The sequence below is a fragment of the Tympanuchus pallidicinctus genome, unplaced genomic scaffold, assembly GCF_026119805.1.
Source record: "Tympanuchus pallidicinctus isolate F22 unplaced genomic scaffold, pur_lepc_1.0 scaffold4, whole genome shotgun sequence".
Taxonomy (NCBI): Eukaryota; Metazoa; Chordata; class Aves; order Galliformes; family Phasianidae; genus Tympanuchus; species Tympanuchus pallidicinctus.
The window spans coordinates 39681664-39704404 of NW_026294758.1; the positions used below are offsets into that span (position 1 = coordinate 39681664).

At 42.5% G+C, this 22741-nt stretch overlaps 1 protein-coding gene across 2 annotated transcripts in view; it reads right to left on the minus strand.

Annotated features, from left to right (window-relative positions):
• MAMDC2 (MAM domain containing 2) overlaps positions 1 to 18770 on the minus strand; it is a 63810-nt gene extending 45040 nt beyond the window's left edge. Inside the window, exons 1-2 of one of the 2 annotated variants that reach the window (XM_052700846.1) lie at positions 18606 to 18768; positions 18373 to 18486 (exon numbers count right to left, since the gene is read on the minus strand). In XM_052700846.1, the coding sequence (XP_052556806.1) occupies positions 18373 to 18486; positions 18606 to 18636 (145 nt within the window). In that variant the 5' untranslated portion in view covers positions 18637 to 18768. Of the gene's footprint in view, positions 1 to 18372; positions 18487 to 18605 lie in introns of both variants that reach the window. The other variant, XM_052700847.1, reaches the window with a different exon arrangement.
• Between the last annotated feature and the right edge of the window lie 3971 nt (positions 18771 to 22741).

Sequence of the window (22741 nt, forward strand, 5' to 3'; positions counted from 1 at the left end):
CAGAGTGATCATTTTATATGTCCTAGACCTTTTCATATCTCCAAAGAATAGGTCTCTGTGGTAAAATGTTCAAGTAAATTGGATTTCTTAAACATATTCTTTGTTGCTATATTAGACGTACATTAAAAATCTTGGTGCCTACATGCTTGTATTCACAGTTTGCATTTATCCATGTACAGTAACTCAAGGCAACCTTTACCTCCTCTTATAAACACTTAGAAATTAAAACAACTACAAATGAAATTACACTTTGGAAGACCATAACCAATGATCCCATGCTTGCTCAGCAGGCTCAAATTTGTTCACAGCTATGGAAGTATACTCCTGCCGCCCAAAAACTGAGCAGTACTAAAAATTCCACATTTTCTTGCTCCCTTTCCTGCTATTCTGAATAATTTCCCTACTGGACTCTTAAGAGTGGCACCAAATGGATAAGGCTCTGTAATAGAATGTCACAGGGTAAGATTATATATATTGTATATGATATCAGGATGATCAGAATCATGTATACAATCTATTCACATACTCACAGAATGGCTAAGGAAGGGACCTTAATGACCATCTAGCTCCAATCTCTCTGCCTAAACCATGTTGCCCAGGGACCCATCTAACCTGGCCTTGAACATCTCCAAGGATAGAGCTTCCTTACCTTGGATAATCAGCTATGATCTTCCTTGGATTTCACAGAAAAATCTAAGACACTAAGTTTGTGAAGCACGGCTTGACACATGGAAATGTGTCTTTAAGCCCTCGGTCTTTTGGTTCCAGCACCTACTTAAAAATTTTAAATTTCTGTGACTTCTAGCCACACATCTGTACATGTTTACAGCAGGAAATAGATTTCTCTGTTTGCAAGGCATCTGGCACATGGGGAAGGTGAAAACATACACAGTAAGAACAGACAATAATAATAAATATTGATAATGAGTAAATGCTGATAAATGAAGGGAATAGAAAGCCTTGGAGAGCAAAGGCATCTATTTACACAGTAGACGCAAGGCAGACAGCACAGCTACATCTGCTTTGTCACTTGCCTAAACATATTTTGATCTTCTGAGAGCAACCCAGAGCCCATACCCATTAATTCATCTGCTGCCCTGATGACTACATAAAATTTTGATGCCAATTACTGTCCCTTGGCCTTAAACGAACTCAATTCACTTTGACTAAACAGCTACAAGATGGCACTTTCAGACAAGAAGATTCATTTTCAGAAATATCTGCCAAGACTGATTAGATGCAGACGAAATATTTTGCCTAAGCTTCCTCTGCATAACAACCACATATAAAATAGCACATGCCAAAGATCAAGAAGTCCTCAAATGGAAATTACTAAAAAATAGAAAATTATGAAGAATAGACCCTCCTGAGGAATGCATCAGAGTACACTGCAACTTAGTTTGTTTCCCATTAAATCTTTCAGACATGATCTTTAGAAAATCTTAGCTACACAGCAGGCATACCTGAAAAAAAGTAAGGAACAGATTCTCCATATCTGACAATCAAGAGATCCTCTATCCTATGCGGTTCCTGAAAAAACATTTATTTTCTCTTTTGAATGAGGGTGCAGTCTGTACACATGTATGCATACATGGACTCGGGCAGAATCACAGAATCACAGAATCATCAAAGTTGGGAAGAACCTCCAAGATCATCCAGTCCGACCGTCCACCTACCACCAATAAACTACATCCCTCAGTATAACATCTAAACGTTTTTCTTGAAAACGTTTTTCTTGAAAACCTCCAGGGACGGTGACTCAATCATCTCTCTGTGCAGCCCATTCCAGCACCTGACCACCCTCTTGGAGAATAAATTTTTTCCTAACATCCAACCTGAATCTTCCCTGAGCAACTTCAGGCCATTCCCTCTAGTTCTATCACTAGTTACGCAGAAGAAGAGGCCAACCTTCCACTTCATCACAACTTCCTTTCAGGGAGTTGTAGAGTGATAAGTCTTCCTGGAGCTTCTTCTCCATACTGAACAATCCCAGCTCCCTCAGCCACTCCCCATAAGACTTGTGCTCCACACCCCTCACCAGCTTTGTTGCCTCTCTCTGGACACACTGTAGGGCAATGTCTTGTAGTGAGGGGCTCAAAACCAAATACAGTATTCGAAGTGCAGCCTCACCAGAGCTAAGTACAGGGGTTGATCACATCCCTGCTCCTGATGGCAGCACTATTTCTGATACAAGCCAGCATTTTTTCATTATTTATTCTGTTTGTTACCTTTCAAACAATCAGAAATTCTCTCATTTCTGTGTGTGAGACCTCTATAAAGTACTACTGCTGCAAGGCACTCAAACAAAGTGAAGACATCAGAGAGTCACAAAATGACTGAGGATGGCAAGGAACTTCGGGTCTATCTGGACCAATCCCACTGCTCAACCAAGGCACCTGAAGCAGGCTGCCCAGACACCGGTCCAGGCAGCCTTTAAAGATCTCCTAGGAGCAGACTGCATAACCTCACTGAACAGAGTGTTCTAGTGCTCTGTCACCTGCACAGCACAAAAGTGTTTCCTGGTGTTCAGATAAAAGCTTTCATGTTTCAGTTTATGTCCACTGTGTTCCATTCCTGGGCACCACTAGAAAGTACCTAGCTCTGTTTTCTGGAGAGGCACCTCAGTTTTTATTTCTGAGGGATGAAAATTCCCATCTGTCTCAAGCTTTGCTCACAGGGGAGACATTCCAGAGTTTTCTTCATCTCTGTGGCCCTTCATTGGATTCTCTCTAGTGTGTTCATGTCTATCTTGTGTCAGGGAGCCCAGAACTGGATTACAGTACTGCAGCTGCAGCCTCACTGGCACTGGGTCTACCACCTTCCTCTGTATCCTGTCAGCATTTCACCAACTGCACACCAGAATGCCACTGGCCACAAGGACACACTGCTGACTTGTGCTTTACTCGGTGTACAGCAGGACTCCAAAGATCTTTTCTGCAGTGCAGCCTTCCAGCTGGTTAGCCTCCAGTTTGTATAGGTGACCAAGGTCACTCATTCCCAGGTGCATGAAGTTTTTCCCTTGTCGAACTGCATGAGCTTATTGTCAGCCCATTTTTCTAGCCTGTTGAGTTCCTTCTGGATGGCAGCATGACTCTCTGGCACATCAGACATTCCCCCAGTTTTGTGCAATCAGCAAAGTTGCTCAGGGTGCACTCTATCCCATCCAACACAGATAATTAGTAAAGATGGCAGATAGTTAGTCTGAGAATTGACCCCTTGTGATCAGTGCTGGTTACTGGCCTCCATCTGGTCTTTGTGCCACTGATCACCACCCTCTGAGCTTGTAAATTCAGTTTTCAATCCACCATGCTCACCCAACTCATATTCACCAGTTTCTCTATGAGGAACTTACAGCAATTTAAAGTCAAACAGCAACAATAAAATAAAATAAAAACCTTCAGAACTTCCAGATGCATGAAATGTAAATAGGTGTTGAAAGTATTCAAGAAGAATCGCAATAAGACTAGAAGCCTTCTTTCTTTGTTTAACAGTTTCTCACTGCTTATAATGCCACAGCTTCAGCAACTAAGTTTCCAGTTAGCTTTCCAGCAAGAGAAGCCAAGACTTCCTATTTCTAAACTGTTTGAAACTAAGGTGCCTTAGTACACCAATGAGACAAATTATCTGTTTTCATCTTTGAAAGCAGTTGTAAAGTGTGTGTTTGGCCATTTTTCTCATCCATTTGCAGCAGCCATGCCACAAGGCATATTTACATATTTCTACATCACCCACACCTTGGCTGCAGCTCTTGTTGCTTTCCCTGTAACTACACCTCTGAGAACACGGTCTTGCAAATATCAGTGGTAATAAAAACAGTAATAATAATCACTGTTGCTTCAGAACAATTTTTTAAATACAGAACCCATTGATTAAGCTCATTAATTATATCCTCTCTTGTGAGAAGAGAAATGCCTCTTTCTTTAAGGAAAGTAAAGCAGTTTTTCCTACTCTCTTTTCCTTTGGTATTTTCTTTCATTCAGACGTTCTACAAAAAGCCTTTAATACCAAAGACTGTATTCATGTGTATGTATATGAACCTAACAAAATCAAGAAATTTCTGAAACACAAAAAGCATATGAAAAATCTAAATGCAGGACAAAATTTTCTAGCTGGGATACTATTATATCCAGTCAGTGCAAACAAGCTGTGCCATCCAAGATCTGCCAGCATCCAAAACAGGAAACAAAGTCCAGGAAAAGTCAGAATATCATTTATAACTTCCCAAAAAAATCAGCATTACTGATTTCCAAAGAAAATATGCCACAGACTAAATTATCATCTTCTTGCAAAAAAATATGAAGAATGGAAAAACTAAGGCAGAACTCATTGGTTTCAACTCCGATAAGCTAATTGCACATTCTCTCCTCTGAGGGGTCGAGACTCCTATGATGTTTAATAGTACAACATGATAGACACACTGCCATAGAAAAATATGCAATATACATTTGACTTTCCCACAGTTGTTCTCAGACCTGACTTCTCCCTACCTCATGCAATAAAGAATTTGTGTCCCTCTCATTATAGACCCTGGTTTTATGACTTCCTTCTACCCTACTACTCTCAGACTATGCCCAGAAAACCTCATGATTTTTTTGCAACACATTGGAAAACAATTAGCTTACTTCAGTTTACCACAGCACAAAAAACATGAACTGTTCTCCCAAAGGACTACTCAGTGCTTGCAAGCCTTGCAGTAACCTTTGAAGACTTTAACTCAACAGTGACTTTTCCTTATGGCTACCAATACGAACTTGAGGCTAGCCTTGGTTCTCATGGTGAGGCATGAACCTCATCATCTGCTACTGGAGTGAGGAGACAGACGTAAAATCCCAATGAATACAATGATGTTTGCATCCTTCTCATATTTCAGAGTCCCACATTACAGAATGTAATGTTCCACTTCCTGACAACAATGTTCTTCAGTGGGTTTCTCAGGTCATGTTCATTACAACTTCTGAACTGTGAAAAAAAAAGCATATTTCAGCCTGAATGAAAAGTGGTTCAGCAACTGTAGAAATGGCCAATAAAAGGAGATACATTTTCCTCACAAGATCTACAAATTAATCAGAGAGTGACAATGGACACTGAGTTAATTCATCTCTACGTCTGATCTGCTCATCATTAAGAAGTTCTCTAAATTTTCTAAAAGTTAATCTGAAATTGGTTCTTAAAATGTATTAAAATATGACCTTTAATGTTATTATCAGAGAACAGTGAAATACTCATTCACAGAGAAAATAGAAGGGCTGTCTGGCCCTTTTAACTTCCAGACATTGTTTGCATCTGATTCAAAACTGAATGCAGCAGCATTCACTCTGTTATCACACCAAAATCTACTTTGACTTTTGTCCAACTTGAGTGCTAGACAAAGCAGCAATCACACCCTCAGAACAGTTTCAATCAGTTTATATGATGTAACACCAAAAAAAAAAAAAATTACTTCCTTTGAAAATTCACTATAGTTTGGCAGTACAACACCTAAAATCTGCACTTCCATTTCATAGAATCATGGAAACATAAAATAGCTTGGGTTGGTAGGGACCTTAAGGGTCATCAAGCTCCAGCACTCCCACCACAAGCAGGGCCACCAACCTCCCCATTTAATACCAGACCAGGCTGCCCAAGGCCCCATCCTATCTGGTCCAGAACACCTCCAGGGACGGGGCATCCACAATCTCTCTGGGCAGCCTGTTGCAGCACCTCACCACTCTCTCTGTAAAGAACTTCCCCCTGACATCCAACCTAAATCTTCCCTCCTTCAACTTAAAACCATTTCCTGTTGTCCTGCTATTATCTACCCTTTCAAAAAGATGAACTACATTTCTGAAGTTCTTCTGACATTTTTTGTATGAAATACTGCGTAACGGTCCAGCAAATGTGAAGAAATGCATACAGTCAGAGCAGTGTCTCTTAAAGTATTTTAATGGTTCACTAATTGAGAACTGTGAAGTCTGTGTTAGGCCTAAGACTTTGACTGATATTTCACACAGAAATCTAGTTACTCTGACTCATGGACCTTTCCATATGAGGACTCATAAAGCTTTCAGAACAGAGCAATGCATTAGTAACACACAGCTCATACTTTATCAGAGATTACCTCTATTTAAAAACAACTTTCAAAGTACACCAACAAAATTACCCAGACTACTGGAGTTGTCTAATAAATTCTTCTTGAACCATCTCTGACAAAAGAAAACATGCTGCAAGAACAGCTACATAGTATAGAAGAAATAATCTGTTTAGCAAAAAGTATTTTTACAGTGCCAGACACTAATTATTATATAATATTTGAGGAATGTTTGGCTTTATTATAGTACAAGTAAGGTCTTGAATATTTGGTGACTAGAACCATGAGGAGAAACAAGGCAAAAGATGCCCACTTTCTTAAAGGAAAGTGACAAAATATTTTTAACTGATACAGAGACTTCTAAGCAATCAAAGTACCATATGAAGTTACACAGATGACTAGACTGACCTTTTATTTGACCTTCTGCTACAATGCTGTTAATTAATATAACTGTTTTTAATATAACTGTTACAAAGTTTTATTAATAAGTAAAACTTGAAAGATTAAAGGTGAATTTCTCCTTCTTTTTAAGCACATACTCTTGAGATTTAGGATTCTTGATCCTGTTTGATAAATTCAACTGATTTAATTAATCAACTAATTAGTCAGCCAACTAATCATAGTGTGGCCTGTACTGCTCTTGCAAATGGCGGCTAAGGATGAAAGGTCTTAGCATGGTGATACAGTGACACTACTATAAAAAAATATATAAAGGAAGGGGAATGCAAGAAGCTATCAAAGATTCCACTTTATCCCCCCTAGTGAGTGACACAGGCAAGCTGGCAACAACAGACAAGGAGAAAGCTGAGGTATCCAACAATTTTTTTGCCTCAATCTTCTCTGATAACTGCTTATCACACAGTCCTCAAAAGTTTGGTTCAGAAGGACAGGACTGGGGAAGCAACGTCCCTTCCAGTGAGCAAAAATCATGTTTGACCTGGAGAATCTGAACATTGACAAGCCTATGGGTCCTAATGAGATGCATCCCAGAGTCCTAAGCAAAGTGGCTGTTACAGTCCCCAAGACTCTCAATGATACGTGAGAAGTCATAGCAATCCAGTAAAGTCCCTGGTGACTGGAAAAAAGGCAACACCTATTTTTAAGAAGGGTAAAAAGAACATCCCTGGGAAATACCTACCTGTCAGTCTCCCTTTTGTGCTGGGAAAGATTGTGGAGCAGATCCTTCTGAAAGCCATGTTAAGGCATACAGAAGACAGGAAGGTGATACAGGAGAAGCAGCATGTATTCACCAATTGCAAGATCTGCCTTACCAACCTACCTGCCTTCTAAGATGGTGTAACTCTATCAATGAACAAGGGAAGAATCTCTGATGTCATACTTCAGTAAGGTCTTTAACACTGTACCCCACAACATCCTTCTCTACAAATTGTGAAGATATCATATCATCATAGAATTGTTAAGATTGGAAAAGACCTATGAGATTACCAAGTCCAACCCCAATCCATCCCACAGGTCCCATTGAGCCTTACTGCCACATCTCCATGGTTCTGGATGAAGAAGTGGCTGCAGAACCCAGAGTGGCAGTCAACAGTTCGATGTCTGGATGGAGATCAGTGAAGAGTGGTGTCCCTTAGAAGTCAGTGCTGGGACCTATAACTCTTCAGTATCTACATCAGTGACACTGACAGAGGGGTCCAGTACACCTTCAGCAGTTTTGCAGATGACATCAAGCTGCATGCTGTGATCAACATGCCTGAGGGATAGGATGCCATTCAGACAGACTAGATAGCCTGAGCAGAGGTCAAGGTGAACCTCATAACATTCAACAAAACTAAATGCAAGGTCTTACATGTGCGTTGAGGCCAGACCTGCTAAATACGATCTGGGGTAGTGGTGGATGGCAAGCTGGACATGAGTCAGCAATGTGCCTTCACAGCTCAGAAAGCCAACCGTATCCTCAGCTGCATCAAAAGATGCATAACCAGCAGGAGGTGAGGTACTCTACTCTGCACTACTGAGGCCTCACCTGGAGTACTGTGTCCAGATGTAGAGTCATTCAAAAGTTCCTTCCAACTATATGGATCCTGTGATTCTACAATTCATAACATTCTATATAAGATTATAAGGACATTTTAAGGCTGATTCTTCTACAACTCTGCAAGAGCCTGATACACAAAGTGAACAAATAAGATATTTTTACTAGCAAAAATGCTTCTTAGACATCTGTGGTCACCCTTCCATGTAAGCATGAACTTTTTTTCTGAACTCAGTACAGATCTTGACCCACACTCCATAATTTATTGTAGAAATAGACAGTTATTCTTCCACTTCCCTCAGAAAAACAAACTGGCAAACAGCTGGCTCTCCTTTTTCAGGATAATTACCTATGCGGAGCAGTAAGCTCAATGACCACAAAGTGGCTTAGACTGCCTGTCAGCAGTTTCATTCATTGCCTGCACATAAAAATTCATGCTCTGCTTGTACCCTGAAATTGCTAGAAAGAAACCTCAGTTCAAATCCTTTAAATCTTTCGTTTTCCATAAAATTGAAGATATTTCCAGCTGTTTTCAGCACATGATATTGCAGGTTTATAAAGATATTTTAGCCAACTTCAACAATAAGGTCCACATCCATCCATAACAGAAGCTGAAAATATTACAGAATCACAGAATCACAGGGATTGGAAGAGACCTCAAGAGATCACCAAATCCCACAACGCTGCTAAAGCAGGCGCCCTAAAATAGGTTGCACAGGTAGGTGTCCAGACAGGTCTTGAATCTCTCAAGGGAAGGAGACTCCACAACCTCTCTGTGCAACCTGTTCCAGTGCTCTGTCATTCTTAAAGAAGTAAAGACATTCCTCCACATGTAATTTTTAGGTCATTCCTCCTTCTCCTATCGCTACACACTATTAAGAAGAGCCTGGCTTCATCCATTTGCCTCCCAGCTCCCTGTAGATTATTTATAAACATCAACCAGATCCCCTCCTCAGTCTTCTTTTACTGAGGCTGAACAGACCCAGGATACTCAGCCTTTCCTCATAACAGAGATGCTCCAGGCCCTTTCTCATCTTTGTGGCCTCCTGCTGGACTCCGTTTTTTTGAACTGGGAAGCCCAGAACTGGACACAGTAGTCTAAATGTGGCCTCACCAGGGCAGAGTAAAAGGGAGGATCGTCTCCCTCAGCCTGCTTGTTTTAATTTATTCTGGGATACCATTGGCTTTCTTGGCCACAAGGACACACTGCTGGTTCATGATCAACTTGTCATCCACTAGGACCCCCAAGTCCTCCTCCACAAAGCTCATCTCCAGCAGGTCATCCCCTAACTTGTACTGATGCATGCAGTTATTCCTCCCAAGGTATAAAAATCTACACTTGCTCTTGTTAAACCTCATTAGATTCCTCCCTGCCCAACTCTCCAGTATGTCCAGGTCTTGCTGAATAGTAGCACTGCCTTCCCTTGTGTCAGTCACTCCTCCCAGCTTTATGCCATCAGCAAACTTGCTGAGATTGGTCTCTACCTCTTCATCCAGGCCATGGATGCAGATGCTGAATCAGATCCAGCACTCACTCCTGAGTAACACCACTAGTTACAAACCTCCAACCAGACTCTGCACCACTGATGACAACTTTCTCAGCTCTGTCAGTCAGCCAGTCCTTAGTCCATCTCACCACCCAGTCATCTATCCCACACCTTCCAAGTTTTATAACAAGGATGTTGTGGGAGACAGTGAAAAATACTTTGCCAAAGTTGAGGTACTCAACATCCACTGCTCTCCCCCCATCTACCCAGGCAGTGATTAGATCATAGAAGGCTAACAGGTTGGTCAAGCATGATTTCCCCTTGCTTAATCCACGTTGACTACTTCTGATAACCTTCTTCTCTTTCAAACTGCTTGGAGAGGCTATCCAGAACAAGTTGTTCCATCACCTTTTCAGGGATGGAAATGAGGTTGACTGACCTGTACCAGATCTCCTTGCCCTTTTTGAGGACTGGAGTTACATTGGCTATGTATATTTCTATTGATAAATTCCTCTTAACGGAGAACAAAACAGCACAAAGCTGGACAGATCTCCTAACCTCAGGCCCTATCCTTTCCATCAGTCAGCCTTAGTAGCTGTCATTTCAGGCACAAAGCTTCAATGTTTGTCTGATGCAGCCTCAGATTCTATAGCCTTTCCACACAGATTTGGGGCATGGTCATCTTGCCAGTTCATGCAAGGTGTGGTTTCTCTGGAGAAGTTGTACAAATGCAACCAAAACATACAATTCCATGGTAACTCAAAGCTAGCCTAGGATATGTCTGTGTGAGCTGAAGTCTTATATAGAGTGATTGCTATGGATTCATATCTAGATTTTCATGTTTATGTGCACGGTTGGCACATGTGAAGCTACGATCCATTTTCCAGTAAATGTGGTTTATGGTGCTACATTAGCAGCACAAACTGTTTCATCTTAGAATTAAAAACTTTGTTACCCAGAGAGAATCAGTTTTGCTCTGGGGTAGTAGTACATCAGCATCTTGTTTGATTAAGCTACTTTATCCTCCAACACCTGTCCCAAACACTCTTTGCACTCACACAGTTTCTTGTTTCTTGGAGAGGTTGTTCAAATTCTTCTGGTGAATTACCTATTGTCAGTTGTCTACAAGATAAATAAAGTCCAGCCTGCTGTGAGCAGTCACAGGTACGTTCAGACAAGAATTTTGTAACAGCTGTCCTCTCTGTCTTCCACAGCTCTGTGTAAAATGCACTAAAATAGTTTGTTGATTCTGTAAGTGCTGAATCACTAGCAGCTGTAAGTGCAAATACACTTCTGAAGACATTTCTACCCTGCGGACGAGGAGGAATGCTTTGAAACTCATCTCTCATGCAGTGATTCACCGATAATAACTTTAAATTTGTTTGTTCTCCAATGCAAATTGAAAGTCAAGACTTATCAGAAGTCTCATGCAGAGCCAGCTGCTGATGAAGCCCTCCATGAATGTGAACTTGGACATCTTTTTGCACAAACTGAGCAAAAAGTGAGCTAATCACCATAATTAAGACATAATCCAATATAAATGTCTACTTGGAAGCCCAGAACAGGAAGTTATACTTGGGAAAGCACAATGTCAGATGTTCTACTCATGTCAACAAGACAAGGGTGAGGCTGGGACAAGGCTGAATCCTACATAGTAGCATACGTAGTATTATTAAGCTGTTGATAGTTTTAACAAGAAAATTGCAAAACAAAAACAAGCTAACTCAAACACAAGAGACACAGCTGAGTAATAAAATGTAATGCACAGGAGCCATGGCATCAGAGGCAAAGGAGAAATAAGTACAAGACACTCACAGTGTACCAAAAGGTGGTTGGTTTTTGTTTTTTTGGTTTTTTTTTGTCCTTTGGACTGACTGTTGAGGAGAGTTGTTACTCAAAATGCAATTATTTTTTTTTTTTTTACAGAAAGACAAACATTTCAATTATGAGCGCAAGGTAAAACAGATCATGTGCCTGGTCTCATGCCTTTTCCACTCTGCATTAGAGTACTCAGGGCACAAATGCCCAGGGTATATTTAGGGAAGACCCACATAACTCCCATAGAAGGGAGGATTTATAAGCAGTAAACTCTGACAATGAGCTAGCATGTGGTACACTAGCTTGGTTCTGCTGTGATCAGGTACAAGGTTGTCCAAATCTCTCTATATTACCCCCTACTTTTCTTCCAATTACACTGTTATCATGAATACATACAAACACTTGTCTCATCTTCTAATTCGATGATCTGAGGGTTCTACAAAGCCAGCAATACTATATTACTTTTACAGAGACATTTTGAAATTCTATACTGTTCTATATACAGGAAAGTACTGCCAGTAGATGTGAAGAAAACAGAGACTACTGATATGCCAATATATCTGCCAAAAGGTTTATAACTGAGCAAGAGAGAGCACATATCAGATGCTGTGTTTGCTGAATGGCAAGATACAGGATCACTACTGATTACCTGTTTAATTACTCCACATATTATAACACTATTGATGTGGCATTCAAGATGACAAAGTTCAGATTAAAAGAAGTCAGTTTTAAATCAAATGGCACAGCTGGACAAGCCACATCTAGATAAGAGGTTCTGTACACTGCCAGCCTTGTTCCTGACTTATTTGTTCTCCCAGGATAGCATTCTGTCTCTTGAAATTATGTTCTATTTTAAAACCATTTTAAACTATGCTAAATATGGTAAGTATGACAAGTAACATGATAAGTATGTTCCAAAAGGCAAACTTTCATTTCCTGCCACTATCGTTAGTGATTTAAAACAAGTTGGAGATCGCAATGTAAGTCTGAACATGTACAAGTTTATGGTGCCTGATGACATGCATCCCAAAGTCTTGAAGGAACTGCCTGAGGTTGCCAAGCCACTCTCAATAATATTTGAAAAGTCTGTCAAGCAAAGTCCCCAGTGACTGGAAAAAGGGAAACATCACTCCCCATCACTACCCATTAGGGTACTGAGTCCAAGCATGGGGCCTCAATAACATAACAGACATGGAGCTGTTGGGAGAGTTCCAAAGAAGGGCCACAAAGACCCTTCTCCGACATTGCAGCACCTCTCTCAGAAAGAAAAGATGAGGGAGCTGAGGTAGTCTAGGAAAGGCTCTGGAGAGATCTCACTGATTCTTTCCAGTACTCAAAGGGAACTTACAAACAGGAAGGAGACCAACATTTTACACAGTCTGATAGCAGTAAGACATGGGGGAATGGTTTTAAACTAAAAGAGGGCAGATTTATATTAGATATTAGGAGGAATTTTTCACTCAGAGAGTGGTCAGGCTAGAACAGGCTGCCGAGAGACACTATGGGTGTCCCATCCATGGAGGCATTCAAGGCCAGATTGCATAGGGACATGGGCAGCCTGATGGGGTGGATGATAAACCTGCCCACAGCAGGGTTTTGGAGCTAATGGTATTTAAGTTCCCTTCCAATCCAAGCCATTCGATAATTCTGTGATCCAGAGATGCTAAAAGATTCAATGTTGTTTGTTTATCTGCTTATCATAAACCATTATCTTACTGATGTCCATTTAGAGTAAATCACAAAATTAGAGTCTTGGAGTAGTCCAGCAAAATATGAACACAGTTTATGGAGAAGAAAATCAGGCAATTGTAAAATACACTATGATTTATTACATCACTTTTCTGAATGAAAACTATTTTATTTTAATTTTAATGGGACTTCTTTCACTGCAGAAAGAGAAAGCTTTCTTCTAAAACTCTGAAGTACACATTACTAAAAATATATCCATTGAGACATGAGATACTGAGTTACACAAAGTCCCAGAATTTTAGAAGGAAAGCAATACACAGAATTGTGCATTTAGCACATAAGAGACAGATGTGTTACAGCTGCATCAACTAGCAGTTATAGCTTCAGCATTTCAGTGGCACATAACTCATTCTACAAGGACTGGTCTGAAAGTAATGCCTCCTATTTTATCATGTTTGCCAACGACATCAGAAGTGAATGTTGGTGATAAGTCAGCAGAAGTTGAACCTTCCGACCAATATTCCATTATGTTTTGTTGATGTGTGACAGATGGATGACAGCAGAAGGGCAGTCTGACAGACATGGAGTTGGACATGGAGTATCTATGGAGCAAAGGTGTGGCACTGAATTCCTCCATGTGGAAAAAATGGCACCCACTGACATTCACTGACACTTGCTGAACATTTATGGAGACCAATCAATGGATGTGAGCACAGTGAGGTGGTGCATGGTGTGTTTGAGCAGTGGTAACAGCAACGTGGAAGATGAGCCATGTTCCAGATGGCCATGCACAGCCATCACACCACTAAATCAAGAGTGTCTCAATAAGCCCATCTGTGTAAATTGCAGATTTGTGCAGATTACAACCACAGAACTGTGCACAGAGATGTACTGAACATTAGATCAGCCTCAATGTGTTGAAAATGAGGGTAGCAATGCTGAAATATCACAAAGTTTACATCAACTGGGTTGCACAAATGCTCACACAGGAAGAGAAAGAACACTGTATACAAGTTTGTCAGGACCTGTTGAACCAATATGAAACTGAAGGTGATAGCTTCCTGCATTGCATCAGTAGTGGTGATGAGATATGGTGTTAACAATATGAACTAGAGTCAAAACAGCAGTCCATGAAGTGGTGACATCTGAAATATCCATCACAGTCTTCAGCAGGTAAAATGACGTGCATTGCCTTTTGGGATAGGAAAGGGGTGATCTTTCTGGATTTCCTGCTACCTGAATAAGCCATCAGTTCTGACTGCTACATCATGCACTGACTGAGCTGAAGGCACAGACCTCCAGAGTCAGGCCAGAGAAGAGGAACCTTTCTCTCGCAACACCGTAACACCAAGCTACATACCAGTTTGAAGACCAGAGATTATATTGCCAGTCTCGGCTGGACTGCCTTACCACACACCATCCATCACATAGTCCAGATTTAGTACCTGCTGACTTCCACCTGTTTGGGCCAGTGAAAGAAAGACAGACGAAATGGACAACATTTTCTGAGCAACAGTGCTATAACTGCAGCTGCAAAACAGTGGGTCATCTCTGCTGGTGCAGATTTTTGTGAGCACAGTATGCAGGCTCTTGTTCATCGCTGGTGAAATGTATAGCTCATGGTGGTGTCTATGTTGAAAAATAGTGTTTTATAACTAAGAATTTATCAAATACTGTTAGTGTACCTGTTGTAGTTTCCATGGAAATAAATTTGAGGCATTACTTTCAGTGACCCACATAGGTTGATACTGAATGCTGTTTGACAACAGTCTGCAGAGGAGAAAAGGTGACAGAGACAATCTACTGATACTGTTATTAAATTATCTCCATGTTCACTGATGCTAGCAGTGCAAGGGCACGTTTGACAAAGATCACCTGCTTTTCAGAGCACATTGCTAAGATAAAAGAACACTAATTCCTATAGTTTGCAGGGTTAATAAACACATTTCTTATCTAATGCTTAAATCCAAGCAAACAGATGCAGCACAAACTTCACTGGGGGGAATTTGAGTTGACAGCCCAAATGCACGTTACTTCTTGCTTTATTAAAATGGTATCCATTAAAATGACAAGAGATTGAGAATAAAAGATACCCACAAACACAGACACACAAAATACTGTGCAGCTATTCTTGGCAAAAAATGTTAACAGGTTTTCCAGAGTCACAAAAACAGGTATGCCATAGTTATTGTGTCTAATGAAACTTATTTACGATATTGCTGTGAGCAGGATGTTCTTACAGTCAGGTTAAGGAGTGTGCTGGACAGGGCTGAGAAAGCAAAAAAGGCAAAAATCCAACCCCGCAGAACGACTGCAACTGACTGAAGACAGTGTTTCTTACTCTCACTTCAAGTGGGTCTACCACTCAGGATAACTGCCTATTAATGCTATATCTTCCTTGCTTTAGTGTATAAAGAAAGTCAGTTATCTTCTGCTTAGTAAAGAAGGTCATTATATTTACAAAGGACATGAGCCTCCTGAAATAATATTTGATCTGCTTCAAAAAACCTCAAGATTATTCAATGAGATCTCATCATATGAAGTTTTACACTGTGTATAAAGATTAACTGTGTCTTTCATCCACAACACATCTCTAATGCTGACACAGAAGTACATTCCTGTAGAAACTGGCATCTGCAAAGCTATATAACCCAAAATAACTGAGCATGAACTCATGCTAAATTTACCCGCCAATGTTAGTGCTAAATAATACAGCATTTAAGATCTTCAGCTGTCTTAAAGTACCACAGTAGTGATGAATACATATCTCTTTTCTAAGTTTCTCATCAGCTGTCTTACGACATATCTGGACTTTTTTTACACAGATTTCCTTTTCAGAGGCCTCATGAATGCAGGAATATTCATCCTAGAATGGGAGCAATGCCTATACCTCTGAATCTAGAGTAGAACATGTTGGTTTGCCTGTACTAAAAAGGCACTTGAAGCCTGCAGAGTTGCTTACTCTGTCCATTGTACACACAAATTCATCTGTTGCACTTTTGAGCAAATCAGAACAGCTACCCATGTTAGTATTGTTTTCTTCTGGTTGTCTTTTTGCACTCAGACTACAATGTTCTAAAACCTCAGCCAATTACAGGGATCAAAACACATGCCAAAAAAATAAAAAAATAAAAAAATAAAAACCTTTCAATTATAAAAAGTATAAACACACAATATATCTCTTTTTGTAGTAGTACCAGAATACTAAAAAGAAGCCACAGATATTTTTAAGAAGCATCTGATCCTTAGAAATCTATCAGTTAAAGTGAGTATGCTGTAAACAGAAGTTAAATTCAACCTTGTACTTCCTATCTGCATCTGGCCCTTCAGAAGATACTGGCTTCCTTGGCAACAGGGCAGAAAACTTTCAAGTATGGAGTGGAAATTTCTGGACAGAGTCTTACTTGTATTTACATCATCTTGACAGTTTGGCACAAGACCACACTACCAAGAGATTTATAAGACAAAATAACTTACACTGCAAGTCAGATACAACTATATTTCAAATAACATTTTGGAATAGTAACAAATTTTGAAGTAGTGCACGCAGACGTGGAAAATAGGCTGCCACTCTCATTCTTAATTTCCTCTATCATACGAGCAAATTACCACACACACACACACACTGACGTGCAAATCCCAGAGTCTGGTGCTACCACCAGAAGCAGTTTTACTGAGTAAAAGAGCATCTACAGAAGATGGATTTGGCACACATGCCACGTCCATTTGGATGAAATACTGCCAACTAGATGTAGCTTCACCGTTCGCACTTCCAAAGAGGCTTTTAACCTGCATACAAAGTGTATGGAATGACTTACTCTAACTAAACTACAGACTGCAGTGGAAGAAAAAGAAAAGGGCTTATAATGGAAATGCTGACAGAACCACACTGATTGAGAGTGTTGGTATACCACATACCCTCCCAGTGTAGTTACATATCTCTGAAAAAGAAAGATCTACAACAGAAGCTAATCAGCAGTATTAGCCACTGGCATGCAAGAAGCAAACTACAGCTAAAACAATGCTCTGCAGGGCCAAAGAACACCAACTGCTGCTGATTCAAACCTGATCAAACTTCCCTGTTTCTGGAAGCACTGTGGCATGGATGGGCACAATGCTTTTCTCGCCCACTTCTGCAGATGTAACTCACAGCGTCTCACAGTTCCTGGATAATGAATCAGTGCCTCTGCCATGTGCTGCCCATAAATCACAGAGGGGAAGTGCTGCTCCGCAGCCTGGCAGCCCACAACATGGCACAGCAAGGAGTGTAAACGGTCAGTAGAATTTCACCAGTATCTTCAAAAAGACAGGAGAATCTATGCATCTTTAAATAAATTAGAAGAATAAATCATTTTTACAAGAAATCACTACGTTCTCCCAGCCTGTTCTAACTTAGTACTCTGGACATTCCCAAAACCTAATGATTAATGTGAAAATTAATGGTTACGGTGGCTTACTTTTGCTTCATTAAAAACATTATAAGCTTCATTATAAGCTGGGTGACAGGTGGAATGATGAATTGCATCTTCCTGTTTTTAACAGTGCACTGATGAGGAATGATGAAGGCTCTCTGCCTCTTTTGTATCCACACTCGAGTTGCTATTTTTGATGCCTGCTTTGGAGCTTAGATGCTTCTGAATCTCACAGTCCCTTTTATCACATGAACACAACTTTCACTGTATGAATGACATTAGGGCCACAGTGCTATCCAAAATAATAATAGTTTTAAAATGCCTAAGTATAACTACGTTGTATTTACATTTGTTTTTATTCTATTCACATTCACTGTAACACTAAAACTGGGCAGATGGGAGTTAACAGTTGCAGGGAACCTCCATATCATCACTGAATTTTGTTCCTTCGAAAGTCAGTCTTAATAACGTGTGATACAGCTTATCAAATACAAACACCTATGTTTCTATCTGAATCGTAGGTATCACAAAACACAAGAGTTAACTGAATATGCCATGAAGATACTGTTCACAGACTATCTCCTACACTGAAAACACATCAACTTCTCAAGTTGGATCCAGAATATTGTTAGGGAAAAAGCAATTCTGCTTAGCAGGAATATGACAGATGAGTGCCTTTCTAAGAAAAGCATATATTCCCTACAGTAGATCTGCCCAAAGGAAAATGAAAGCAATACGAAGGAGGTTTCTGGGGCATCCCGTAGAAAGAAACCTGCGTGGAGGAACCTGAGCGGGGAAAGGTACACAGCACCCACGGGCACCGGTGCGAGGTGACACAGCGCGAGACTGGGGCTCCGGGGGAGTTTCGGCAGCCCCGCACGCCCGGGCTCGCAGCGCCCTTACCTTCGCCGTGCAGCGCCCAAGGCAGATGCGCGTAGTCCCACTCGTAGCCGCAGGCGCTGTCCTCAAAGGCGCAGGACCCAGGCGAGAGCGGCGCGGCCCGGGCCAGCCGGAGAGCTGCGGAGACAAAGCGAACCCGGTCACGGTCACGGCCCCGCCGGGGTGCGCGGGGACCGCGGGCTAAGTGCCGCCGCCACCGCCGCCCGGACGGCGCCTCCCCCGCTGCCCCCGCTTACCGTGCAGGGAGAGCAGGCAGAGCCACAGCATCTTCCGCGCCGGGCAGCCGGGGCTGGCGGCGGCGGCGGGGCTGGCGAGCGAGAGAGAAGGAGGGAGCGCGGGGGCGCGGCCGCTCCGAGCCCGGGGCTACAGCGGGGGCAGAGCGCGGCCCCGCGCACCCCGGCGGGGCGCGGGGAGGGAACCTCGGCCGCGGGAGGGGCGGGGAGAGGCGGGGGGAGCGGCCACAGGCCGGCTCGGGGGCGCGGCCGCGTGGGGCAACCTGTTGCGGGCGGCCGCGAGGGCGGTGGGGCCGTGCCCTGCGGCCCACGCCCGCTGCCTTCGTCCCGCCGCGAGAGCAGCCTGTGCTGCGCCCTGTGCTTCTCCATCGGCTGCTACGCACTCACCTCTCGCGCGCCCGGCGGGGTACCCTGGCTGCCGGGTGAGGGAGCTGCTGGAGCCTTGTCCAACTCCAGCCGGTGCAGCCGGCACAGCCCGGTGCCCTCCTGACCTGCGCTCACAGCGCGTCGCTTGCACGATGTGTCTCCTACACCCCTGGGTACCCCGGAGCGGCCCCTTCTCCCGACTGAACCCGCCCCACTCCGCAGCCTTCCATCACGGAGCACGGCCCCACCGCCCCAGGGCCTGCTCTCCCCTCCTGCTCTTTTGGGTGTCTTATGCTGTGGGTTCAACCCCTGCCTTCCATTCCACCACCCCAGGCCTTCTCGGCTACCCCGGCTCAGCTCCGTGCCACCAGCACCCCTGAGCTGTGCCCCCACCCCGGCAGCTCTGGGCCTCCCTCCGCGGGACTCTGCCTCCCATCTGCTGTGCCCGGCCTTTACCCTCACTGAATCTCCTGGCTCCTCACCCTCCACGGGTCAGACCCCTCAGCACCTTTCTGCCTCGACCTTGCCAAGCGGACCAGTCGCCTGCCCGATATCACAGCAACAATGGTGCACGTGCCCCCACTCCCTCCCCCAGCTCCCATCCTGTGGTAGCCCCGTGCAGCTTAGACTGAGGCCCCAGCGCTCCTGTTTAGAGTACTTGCACTCATTCCCTCTCATTTATTTCAGCAGTTGTTGTGCAGCACAACTTCCTACTCAGGAAAACTCTGCTGTCCAAGGTAAATTCACCGTGCATACTTTTTCCTATAAGCCTAAAAGAAAATTTGCTTCTGGTGGAAATGGATTTTCTAAGTACAGTCACTGGCTTCAGTATTAGACCATCCAGAGAGGCAGTGACAGAGGAAGACCAGAAGCAGCCACACAGAGCTGCCACCAGCCGTTGTGAGAGACATGCTGCCTGCATTGCAGCCTGCACAGGCCGTTTCAACTACTCAGCCTTTATTTTTGTTGCTGTTGGCAAATTCAGGCATGCATCACAAGCCTTAAAAGGTTTCTAGCAAAATCACTTGTGGCCAGTGAAAGTATCTCTTGCACTCGGTGAATTTGTAAATTCCTAAATCACTGTTACATAACCCATTAATACACTTGAATCCCATGTGGTATCTAGAACATTTCACCTTGAGTTGACACAACACCACATCCTGGCAGTCGTACTGACATTGCTCCAGCCTCATACAGCTCATGCCTTGTTTGTGCTGAGATTAGGCTGGGATATGGCATCTCTGTAACACACCACGTACAGCTGTTCATTCAGCGCTGCCTTGGAGCCAAAGATCCACCTGGACTTCCCAAGTCCTTCAAGTCATAACCCCCTGCACACATCCTAGGTTGAGGCAGTGCATGTGCAGACCTGAGCATCCACATCAGAACTGCATTTCCTAGTGAACACTTCTTACAGGAGCAACATCCCACCTGGCAGCCTAAAGCAGACATGTCCACAAAGGCTTCTGAATGTCTACCAGCACATTCTCTGATTTTCCCAGGGACAGCTGCCAGGCCTCTCTGGAAGCATCAAACAAAGAAATCAGTGGCAAAACTGATATGGACTTCTTCCAGAATGCTTCTTCTCAAGTAGTAGAAATACTTCCCCATTTTAGAAGTTAGTTCAATTAATATAGGTATATAATAAATCCAGTGGTCCTTACCAGCACAGGTATCCTTGTCTTTGGGTTTGTTTGGATGTTATTTACTTTCCTAAAATTTATTTCTTGTCAAGGTGAGGGTCAGTATGACCTGCCAGTCTCTCCTTGTTGCTACTTCCAGGAAGTATAAGCAGCTCAGAAGAGTGATCTCCAACAGTTTTGCTCTGAGCTCTGGTGAATCAGAGAATAGAATCTTAGAATTATTAACACTGGACAAGACAACTAGGATCATCGAGTCCAACCATCAACCCACCACCACCATGCTCATTAAACCACATCCCTCAGTACCACATCTATACATTTCTTGAAAACCTCCATGGACAGTGACTCCACCACTTTCTCGGGCAGCCATTGGATCATCACACTCTCCATGAAGAAATTTTTCTTAATACCCAACCTGAACACCTAACCTGGAGTAACTCCAAGCCATTACTTCTCATCCAATGAAAAGCTTCCCCTCGTGAAGGCTCTCAAAAGCTTACCTCTCTTATCTGGGTTCCCCTTTTAAGAAGCCTGCTGCCTTGATGAGATCCAGGATCTGGTCATTTTTATCTCAAGCTATGCCTTGCTTTCACCACAGTCAAAATTTTTATATTTTCAACTGTGTTTTTATACATCACAGTCTCCTTGAGCATTTTATTGCAGAGTGCTCTGTATCAAACTGCAGGCAAAAAACTAGTCCTTTCTCAGGGACTTGAATAATCCCAAAATGCAAAATTGGCCCTTCAGACACAATATTATCATAAACTTGATGGGTTTTTAATCTCATTTTGCATTCTGTTTAAAAACCTAACATTCCTGCTATTCAATTGCTTTACTGTGTGCAGAACATCATAATCTCTTAGGCACACTGAGTGTTTAAGAACCAGTGTCTTCAGAATTGTCCACTTTTTTCTTTTTAAGGGCTCATGCAGGATTCTTAAGCTTGTTTTCAGGGCATTCCCTCTTTCCTATGACTTCTACCTTCTCCTACCCCTACTCCTTAGTTGAATTTATTGCTGATATTTTAGACCAAAGTTCATACTAGGATGCAAAACATCCTTATTCCATGACTGCCTTCTGTAAATTAGACTTCTGCCTGAGAAAGGAGTATGGGCTGAGGTAGGCCTGAAGCTGCCAGCATTGGCATCTGGTTAGCTCCTAAGAGTTGAATGGTGCCTTAGATCATCTTATCCAGCTTTTGCAGCTGTCACTTTTACTGTTCTGCCTTGCCACTTCCATTGTAATTTGAGCAAAACCCCATAAATGCTCAAACTTAAAGGCAAGGCTAAAAACAAAACCAAACAGCAACAAAACAGAATGTAGCACCTTCCAGCCTTTCCCAACTGGCTTATCATCAGAATTAATGCTATAGCGCTATGGTTGCTTGATCAGAAATATGGCAAATACAAAAAGAAAACTGTCAACCAAATTTATTTTTCTCTTTTAACAGAATTATTATTTTTCTTCAGGCTTTTAAGATTTTTACTCTGCTATAGCTGCCAGTTGCACATGAGCATGCTTCACATGAGATTACCAAAGCATTCTCCTGTCACTGAAGAAAAAAAACAAAAACAAAAACAAAAACAAACAAACAAACAAAAACCTGTATGACTTTAGGATTCATTGTAAAACAGCAACAAATTCAAAGCAACTCGAGCGATGTATGCAGGAACTTCCTGCTAGAAATAAGGGAGCAGTACAGAAATGCATTGCTTCTTCCTAAAATTATTTTGCTTACATTTTTCTTCCTCTGTTCCAGTACAGTTGCTGCAAGTTTCCTGTAATACCAATTGGTCAGCTGAGAGGGAGTGTGTCTTTTCCTTCAGTCACAACTGCTCCGAGTAGTACACTAATAGTCAGTCCATGAACTCTGACCAGGGCACAGCTCCTTTCCCACCTCTCCATCAGCTCTCCTCTCTCCTGCTGCTAGGCATAAGCTGAAATGTGTTCACTTTTAAAGCCTTTCACAGTCTCCTTCTCCAAGACTGGCTTTTCCTCAATGCAGACATCAGCTTCTGCCCACTTTGGACCTCTCACATCTAAGAAATTCTCAGCAATCACCCACATGGTTTATTTTTTGTTCTTCAGGTTTGTTCTTAAAGTATGATTGTTGTTTCTGGGTGGTTGTTT